The 10,102-nt window shown below is 33.2% G+C and overlaps 1 protein-coding gene across 1 annotated transcript; it reads left to right on the top strand.

Moving 5' to 3' along the window:
• The first annotated feature begins 236 nt into the window (after positions 1 to 236).
• LOC132301701 (protein FAR1-RELATED SEQUENCE 5-like) lies at positions 237 to 1,767 on the top strand. The gene is made up of 4 exons (XM_059798932.1): positions 237 to 499; positions 614 to 758; positions 953 to 1,228; positions 1,648 to 1,767. The coding sequence occupies exons 1-4, from the start codon at positions 237 to 239 to the stop codon at positions 1,765 to 1,767; spliced, it is 804 nt and encodes a 267-aa protein (XP_059654915.1).
• Positions 1,768 to 10,102: the final 8,335 nt, after the last annotated feature.

Genomic DNA, 10,102 nt, shown 5'->3' with positions numbered 1-10,102 from the left:
AAAGGTTGGAAGTGCATGTTTGAATTAGAAAGAGTTAAATAAATCATTAATTTTGTTATTTGTAGCAAAATTAAAATATGTGCAGTTGAGGAAGTTGGATCCCTGATACATTATACTATCTTGAATAATGTTAATAGGTCAGAAAATTTTTCCAATTAATAATCTATACCTGCAAGATAGCCCTTTGTTCAATTTTTATTTATTTATGTTGTAGGTTTCTTATTTGAATTATTGGAATGGAAGAGGTATTAAATAACATTGAAGATACCTCATATACAGAAAATGCTCCTATTGCAAGGGCCGATGTCGTAGAATGGAAACCAGGAACAGGTATGAAGTTTGAAACTGAGGAAGTGGCATATGATTTCTATAATTTATATGCCGGTCGAGTCGATTTTAGCATCCATAAAGAGTATTTTAATAAGAGCAAGAAGATTGGTAAACTATCATCGAGAATGTTAACATGCTGCAAGGAGGGTTTCAGGGTTGACGACATATGGTACAGTAATACAAAGACTTCCAAGGCTGAAACATGAACTTCTTGCCTTGCTCAAATGCTTATACAAGTTTCCAAGTATACCCATAAGTTGGAAGTTACAAAATTTGTTGAAAGCCACAACCATCCATTGATGATTGATGAAGGCATGCACATGCTGTCGTCCCAGCGCAGAATTACCCGCGTTCAGGCCAATGATTTGGAATTGGCTTCTGATTCAGGAATAACCCCTCGCAATTCATATGAGTTATTGGGAAGGCAAGTTGGTGGAAAAGAATCAGTTAGGTACATGAAGTTGGATTTACAACACCATATAATGACCTGAAGACAGAATGAGCTTGAATATAGAGAGGCATCATGGCTAATGAATTATTTTGAGACCCAGTCTTGTGAAGATCCATTTTCTTTTATGCATTCCAATTGGATAATGATCAAATGATCACAAACATATTCTAGGCTGATTCAAAAATGATAGTTGATTATTGCAATTTTGGAGATGTTGTAAGTTTTGACACAACATACAAAGTTATACATGGCAACCATCCATTTAGAAGTTTCTTGGGGTTGAATTATCACTGGGACATCGCTGTGTTTGGAGCAACGTTCATGTATAAGGAGACTGCAGATTCGTTTCTTTGGTTATTTCAAACATTTTTGAAAGCAATGTCTGATAAAGCGTCAAAGACGATCTTCACTGATCAAGATACTGCAATGGGAAAGGTATTGACGCAGGTGATTTCAATTCAGATCTCCACTTTTTGCATTTCCTTTTGCATTGTATAGTTGGCAGTGGTATATGTTATTACGTAGTTATATCACTAAAAATAATTTTGCAACTGATGCCAGGGATAAAACATTATCTGTGTGTTTGGCACCTAATGCAAAATGCATAGAAGCATCTAGGGTTCTTATTTAGACGTGCACAAGGCATTAAGAAGGTGTCATCAAAATTAATGATTTAAATTAAGGAGGAGGAAGAATTTACCAGGGAATAGAATTTAATGATAACGGAATATGGTCTTGTTGGTAACATGTGGCTTACAAATCTGTTAGGTTTAAAACATAGATGGGCCATGACATTTAACAAACATGCCTGGGCTGCGGGTATCCGCTGCACACTACTGAGTGAAAGCTTCAATGTTTGCTTGAAGGCATACTTATCCAGGCAACTGATTCTTCCAGATTTCTTCACACACTTTGAAAGGCTATTATCTGACAAGCGTTACAAGGAGTATGTAGCCGAGTATGGGTTGCTCCACAATCTACCTTAACTGAAACAAACTGCAACATATTAGTAGAAATGGCAAACCTGTACATAAAGGTTATATTTAATATTTTTTGGGACGAGTTCTTAGCAGCTGGTACCAGTCAGAGGATCATTGGTTGTAGTCCCATCGATGACAATAGAGGCAGTGTTTACAAAGTCGTTGGTGAGTATGGGATGCAACGCGACGTGACGATGACATCAGAAGATGAATTGTTTTGTTCTTGTTATAAATTTGAAAGGGAGGGTATTATGTGCAGGTATAGTTTGAAAATCCTAAAGGACTCCATGTTTGCCAATACATTACATTGTCGATATTTATTAAGAAGGTGGACTAGAACTACTAAAGATGGTAACTTGGAGGAATATATTTCCAGTGAAGTGATTGCCGATGCTGATCCGAAAATTGAGGTTAGGAGATAGCACAGGGTACTTTGTCATCTTCTGATTGAATTTTCGTCTATTGCATTGGAGGATAAGGACGGATACAATGATTTCTAATTCAAAGCCATGGAGTGGAAAAAAATTACCCAATCAAGTTATAGGCGTAGGTTTGCTGAGAGGAATGCAATTTATAGTGGTCATAAAGGCAAAAACCAAAATTTGGGGAGCAACATAAATAATGAAAAAATACCAATGGCTTCAAGTGTAAAGATACACGGAAAGGAAAATTTAAGAGGTTAAAACCGACCATGGAGCTAAAGATTTGCAAAAAGATGAAATCAACGAAATAAACAGTTCAGGTTGAGGTACTTTTATCCCCTTACTGTTTGCTAAGTACTTTCCTAAGTAATACCAGTTCTGTGTATTAAATTATGTGTGTATAAAAATTCTAATAATTATGTTGTAGAATTGCAATGAAGCCCTTCAATCCGTAGAGGCAGGTGGCAGTAGTCATAGTGGAACAATCCCCTACCATGTGTTAGTGAATGTGAGTATTGTTGCATAACAATTTTCAGCACATTGCTTAACATGTTCATTATGGTTACAAGGAAATCTGTGGTCAAATGTTGTACAACATTTATTTTGTAGGGCTGTGAAATTCCAGCTGAATTTCTCAATGAAGAAAGCTATGTCACGCCACCACAACATGTAATGCATCACACAAGATTTTGGCAACCGCCTGATGAAATAAGTACTCCATTAACTAACCAGATAAGTGTGCTGTTAAGGTAGAACCAACATATAAATTGCAATATATAAAGTTACATAATTATTTAATTGATATTTTATAATATATAAGGAAAACTATATAATATTGCAGACCTTTGTTGCCGATTCATGCAATTCCAATACCAATTATTCACATGATGATTGCTTCACTGATGGTTTCAGAAGTGATAAGGTATGTAGTTGTCCTCGTCAACACAATTCGTACCAGTATATTTTTTTATTGAATTTTCTCGTGCCTTGTGATTTTATCTAATTTGATTGCATTTGTGCCATGATCATATTGAAAGATAGTAGATTTAAACAATTGTGAATCGAGTGTCAGACCAACGTCCCAAATGCCAATCATGGAGATAGACCAACCAATTGAACGACTCTTTCATTATTAACAATCATTCCATTATGTATTTCACATTGTTTTTATGATGTTATTGATTTAACTTTACTTAATTATTGGCTTTTATAACAATTTTGGGGGGTTAGGCAAATTTGTATAATTTTGTGTATTATAAAAATGCACAAGTGGTTTTGATCATGCATTACGAAATTTAATTGATCTACTTATACAAATATATATGTAAAACCTATCACAATACTTATGTACTTATTTTTATTCAGAATTTATAAGACACATTTCAATAAATTTGTAAGACAATTTGCAAAGCCTAAAGTAATAGAATCTAAATACAACTCTCAAGTGATCCACTTATGCAAATACATATTTAATACCTATCGCAATACTTATGTACATATTTTCCTTCAGAATTTATAGTTAACATCCTAATAAATTTGTAAGACAATTTGCAAAGCCCAAAGGAATAAAATCCAAATAAAACTCTCAAGTGATCTACTTATGCAAATACATATGTAAAACCTATCGTAATAATTATGTACATATTTTCATTCATAATTTATAAGAAACATCCTAATAAATTTGTAAGACAATTTTCCAAAGCCTAAAGTAATAGAATGCAAATGCAACTCTCAAGTGACTAGTTATGCAAATACATATGTAAACTTATGCTAATATTTATGTAGATATTTTCGTTCTGAATTTATATCAAATATCCTAATAAATTTGTAAGCCAATTTGCAAAGCCCAAAGTAATAAAATCCTAATACAACTCTCAAGTGATCCACTTATGCAAATATCTATGTTAAAGATATCCTAATACTTATGTACCTATTTTCGTTTATAATTTATTAAAAAAAAAAACCCAATAAATTTGTAGGACAATTTGAAAGGCCCAAAGTAATAGAATCCAATTACAAATCTCAAGTGATCAATTTATGCAAATACATATGTCAAACTTATCATAATACTTATGCAAATATTTTCGTAAATAATTTATTAAAAACATCTCAATAAATTTGTAAGACAATTTGCAAGGCCTTGACTAATAGAATCCAAATACAACTCTCAAATGATCAAGTTATGCAAATACATATATTGAACCTATCCTTATACTTATATATATAATTTCGTCCATAATTTATAAGAAATATCCAAATAAATTTGTAAGACAATTTGCAAGGCCCAAACTAATTGAATCCAAATATAACCTCAAGTGATCAACTTATGCAAAAACATATGTATGACTGATCCTAATACTGATGCCAATACTTTGGTTTATAATTTATAAGAAATATCCAATAAATGTGTAAGACAATTTGTAAGGCCCAAAGTAATAGAATCTAAATACAACTCTCAAGTAATCCACTTATGCAAATACATATGTTGAACCTATCCTAATACTTATGTACATATTTTCATCCATAATTTATATGAAATATCCCAATAAATTTGTAAGACAATTTGCAAGGCCCAAAGTAATAGAATCCAAATGCAACTCTCAAGTGATCAACTTATGCAGATTTATCCTAATACTGATGCACCTATTTTCGTCCATAATTTATAAGAAACATCCCAATAAATTTATAGCATACTGTATGTACGGCCCAAAGTAATAGAATCCAAATACAACTCTCAAGTGATCAACTTATGCAAATACATATGTAGGATTTATCCTAATACTGATGTACATATTTTCGTTCATAATTTATAAGAAACATCCTAATATATTTATAGAATACTGTATGCAAAGCCTTAAGTAATAGAATCCAAATACAACTCTCAAGTGGTCAACTTATGCAAATGCATATGTCAAACTTATCTTAATACTTATGTACATTTTTTCGTGAATAATTTATAGAAAATATCCCAAAAATTTGTAAGACAATTTGCAAGGCTCAAAGTAATAGAATCTAAATACAACTCTCAAGTGATCCACTTATGCAAATACATATGTAGAATCTATCCTAATACTTTTATACCTATTGTCGTCCATAGTTTATAATCAATATCCCAATAAATTTGTAATACAATTTGTAAGGCCAAAGTAATAGAATCCAAATAGAACTCTCAACTGATCAACTTATGCAAATTCATATGTAAGACTTATCATAATTCTGCTGTCCATATTTTCGTTCATTATTTATAAGAAATTCCCAATAAATGTGTAAGACAATTTGTAAGGTCCACCCAAAGTAATAGAATCCAAATACAACTCTCAAGTGATCAACTTATGCAAATATATATGTAGTAAATATCATAATACCTATGTACGATTTTCTTAAATACTTTATAGGAAAGATCTCAATAAATTTGTAAGACAATTTGTAAGGCCCAAAGTAATAGAATCCAAATACTACTCTCAAATGATCAATTTATGTAAATACGTATATAGGAAATATCGTAATACCTATGTACAGATTTTTGAAATAATTTATAAGAAAGATCCCAATAAATTTGTAAGACAATTTGCACAACCCAAAATAATAGTTACCAAATACAACTCTCAAGGGATCCATTTATGCAAACACGTATGTAGAATCTATCCTAATACTTATGTACTTATTATTGTCCATAATTTATAATAAATATCCAAATAAATTTGTAATACAATTTGCGAGGCCCAAAGTAATAGAATCCAAATACAACTCTCAACTAATCAACTTATGCAAATACATATGTAAGACTTATCCTAATACTGATGTCCATATTTTCGTTCATTATTTATAAGAAATATCCCAATAAATGTGTAAGATAATTTGAAAGGCCAAAGTAATAAAATCTAAATACAACTCTCAAGTGATCAATTTATGCAAATATATATGTAGTAAATATCATAATACCTATGTACAGATTTTCATAAATAATTTATAAGAAATATCCCAATAAATTTGTAAAACAATTTGCAAGGCCTAAAGTATAAGAATCCAAATACAACTCTCAAGTGATCCACATATGCAAATACATATGTAGTCCCTATCCTAATACTTATGTACATATTTTTGTTCAGTGTTTATAAAAAAAAATATCCCAATAAATTTGTAAGACAGTTTGCAAGGCCCAAAGTAATAGAATCCAAGTACAATTCTTAACTGATCCACTAATACAAATACATTTATGACATGGCAATAATGTATTGGCTACAAAAGGGTGATGGTGAAGCTTCCTTATTAGCTTCTAAAGGAAGCTTTGAAATTTTTAGGCAACAACAATTATTCTTTGGCAGCAACTGTTATTTGCCTTCCAAAGGAAGCTTTGTAATTTACTTGGACACCAAGTATATTTTTGGCTATAAATAACCTTACAGTCGTTCCATGAAAAACATCCAACCAACAGACAATATTTGGATCAAGAGAGTATATTGGTTTTGTGTGTGTGAGAAAATCCTTTTGTGTGTGCAAACTTCAAGTGCCACTAGAAGCTTGTTTTTGGGGGGGTTTTTCTCTCTTTGTGTAAACCATATACTATTTGGGTATTTCTTGAGAGTGTTGTGTGACACTTCTTTGTTGGTGAGTTAGTGGTGTGAGAAGAAAGATTACTGTGGGGAAGAACCAAAACGTTCTTCAGTTTGTAATCTTCTTCTTTATAGTGATATTAATCTTCATCGCCCGTAGACGTATAAATCTTTGTCTCGCATGTGTGTGCCAATTTTATTTTTCTTCTAATTATTTTTGTGACGGCCCTGGTTTTTTAAACTAGTGTGTCCTGTGATGAACCAAAGATTGACCCAATAGCGGATCCAGATGTAGAGGCAAGAAATAAAATAACGGCCTCCTAAGGCACAACATACCTCTAAGACACTTTGATGACCTTCCATAAAGTCATGGAACTCAATGAGAACTGACGCGGAAACAAAAGATTAGAAAAATAATAATTAAGCTCCTAGGGGCAAAATAATCATTTTACATGGAAATGACGTCTCTAGAATGTATATTATTCCTAAAACACGTCTGTGACTTCCCATGAAGGCACGGAACTCAAAAGAATGTAGCGGAAGCGGAAAACAAGAAAAATCGGACAAAAATAGCCCCAAGGGCAAAATAGTAATTTCTAAAAATATGGATTCGGGTGCCATCAAGCACACCGCTGGAAAGATAATGACAAACTAATCAAGTTGGACTCAAGAATCGCATGATTCGGAGTCCGGACGAAGGAGAAACGGCAGGACGAAGAAAAACGAGCACTTAAGGCTAAAAGGGTAAACTGGTAATTATCCTGGAAGATCCGGGTATAACCAAGTACACCGTTGGAAAGATAGCAAAAAATTAGTCAAGTTCAAAAAAAAGTTCACTCGATTTGTAGTCCGGACAAAGGAGAACGAGTGAAAACAAAAATTGACGTCACGATGTCGAGACAAGGCACCACGAGCAGCCCATGAGCACCCCACGAGCATCCTCACATGCTAGGGGAAGAAAAGATTCAGCCAGAACTGAGAGCTGAAATGAGGTCCGAAATGAATTTTTCTAGAAAAACAAGAAGAAGAAAAGGCCCCTAAAATCGAGTTTTCAACTTGACCGCATGAAAGGGAATGAAAAAAATACACTGCAAAATACCTAAAATGCCCCTAGATTAGAAGAAGTTAAGAGGGCCAAAAGCTGCTATCAAACGAATCTTTATGGAAAAATACGAAACAGAAACCCCCCCTAAAATCGAGTTTTCTACCCGGCTGTGTGGAAGAAAATGAAAAAAAAAAAAACACTGTGAAATACCCAGAATGCCCCTAGATCAGAAAAGGGTAAAAATAAAAAAATAAAAAACTGATGCCTTATGAAATTTCTGGATCTGGCAACAACTGAGAGCAAAAATGAGCTAGTAGATGAATTTTTCTGAAAAAACACAAAAAAAAAAAACCCCTCCCGAAATCAAATTTTCTATCCAGCAGTGTAGTAGAAAATGAAAAAAAAACTCACTGTGAAATGGCCAAAATGCCCTTAGATCAGAAAAGAGTTAAAAACTCAAAAAATGCAACTTTGCACCAAGTATGCATTTGACCCTAAAATGCATTTTTAGGTTGAAATGAATGTGCACACAAGTGTAATAAATGATTCTAAGTGCATGGGAATGGTCCGCGGTTCCCAAGAAGCCCCGACTCAAAATCTGACCACCCGACAGCCAAAAATGATAAAATAAACTTGGAATCAGAATTTTGAAAACTAAAAATATAAAATAGAGTCAAATTACTGTTTAGCCCTTGGTCACACTTCATACAAGATTAATGAGACCCAATAAAATAATAAAAAGGGAATTTCCACACCCGATGCAAAAGTAATGAAGCAATGACTTGTGAATTTTCAAGGTTTTCATAACCTTCCATGAAATCAAGAATTACATAAGATGCAATATAAATGTCATTGGCCTCTGGCCTCATCTCACACAAGTCAAATACATCGTAAAGGTGTACTAATGTACACATTACATGTATGGAATCAAAGATACAAGTTTTGACATATAAGGCTACAAAATGACATTTCATGCTAACATTTGCATGAAATGGAAACTTAAAAGCTACAAGTCATCCAAGGAATGATGAGCATCATGAACCAAGTCTTCGTACCTGGAAAACGTCCTAGTAACTGTTGTGTAATTTTACTCACAATAGAACGATTCCTTGCAGAATAGTGCTATCAAAAGAGATGTCCAACCCATAAGGAGAAGAGATTTATATTTCAATCTTTAACTTTGTTCTATGGTTTATAGGTAACTTGGTTGAAAAGTTTGTTTATTGTCATGGTTTAACAAATTAGAATTAAAGTAAAATATCAAATAAAAGTAAAGTAAATAAATTGAGTGATTAGAGAGAAAAGAATCTTAGGGCTTTGAATTCACCGCAACCATATACTATAGTTAATTATACTAACTCTAGGAATTTAATAATGATATTTTACAAAGGAATTGACCTCAATAACATTCGTTCAATTTGGGTTTTAAAAAAAGATGTTTTACAAAATTAGCTAACTATAACCTATCTGCGGTTAGTGTGGATTATCCACCTACCTAATCTAATTACTTTAACTACATTAACTATGTTGCAAACAATCCACCTTTCCTAAGCATAGACTATGAAAACATTTTTTTGCAAAATATGTTGGAATACCATTATATGACCTCTATTCTTGTGTCCAGCAGGGCTCCACCAGATACTATACGACAAGGTAGGTTGAGAATAGAAAATAGACTATTACATCTAAGACAAGGTAGTAACAGTTTATAATCTATTAAAGTATAGAAATCACTTAAGTTGTCTTAAGTGCTCATAGTCATATAATCAAGAAAATACAAATATTAAAATTAATCCCAGAGTTAAAATAATCAAACCATAGTATTTAGGTTGGGTTACATCAGTGCCCTAAGAGAGGAATTAGCTACTCATGACAAGGTCGGATATCATCTGTGTTGAGTTCATCTCCTTCGTCACGGATTACACTTCTTTTCTCAGGATCTTCACTTCCAAGGTTGTAGAAACCCTAAAAACCACCACACCTTCAGTCTTCTAAAAACACCGACAAAGAGATTAAAATTTCAGACCCCTTCTATCAAGGCTTACACCTTCTTTTATAGAAGAAAATAATATTTGATGGGCTTTTAGGTCTTCTGGCCCAACTAGGATGAGATACGGCTGATAAAGAGAGCAATCCCGTATTTTAAATGTGATATGTCATGGAAGGCTCGAGCTTCAGGAAAACAAGGCTCGAGCTTTTAAGGTGCAAGCTTGAGTTTCAGGAACAAGGCTCGAGCCTTTCTAAATGTGACGAGCTTGGTTTTTAGGCCAGCGTGTCCTGTGATGAATCGTAAGGATGATCCGATAACGGATCCGAATGCG

Source organism: Cornus florida, unplaced genomic scaffold, assembly GCF_030987335.1.
Source record: "Cornus florida cultivar Cherokee Brave unplaced genomic scaffold, ASM3098733v1 CherokeeBrave_3.0.0_Hap2_Chr03, whole genome shotgun sequence".
In the NCBI taxonomy this organism is placed as follows: Eukaryota; Viridiplantae; Streptophyta; class Magnoliopsida; order Cornales; family Cornaceae; genus Cornus; species Cornus florida.
Note: the sequence above shows the minus strand (reverse complement) of the source record. Positions and strands in the feature narration are given on the sequence as shown.

Excerpts from the sequence above, each read along its gene's own strand:
- LOC132301701 (XM_059798932.1), top strand. The coding sequence starts at position 237 with ATGGAAGAGGTATTAAATAACATTGAAGATACCTCATATACAGAAAAT. Across the intron at positions 500-613 it reads TTCAGGGTTGACGACATATG|CCACAACCATCCATTGATGA; the intron begins GTACAGTAATAC and ends ATTTGTTGAAAG. Across the intron at positions 759-952 it reads ATGAGTTATTGGGAAGGCAA|GCTGATTCAAAAATGATAGT; the intron begins GTTGGTGGAAAA and ends AACATATTCTAG.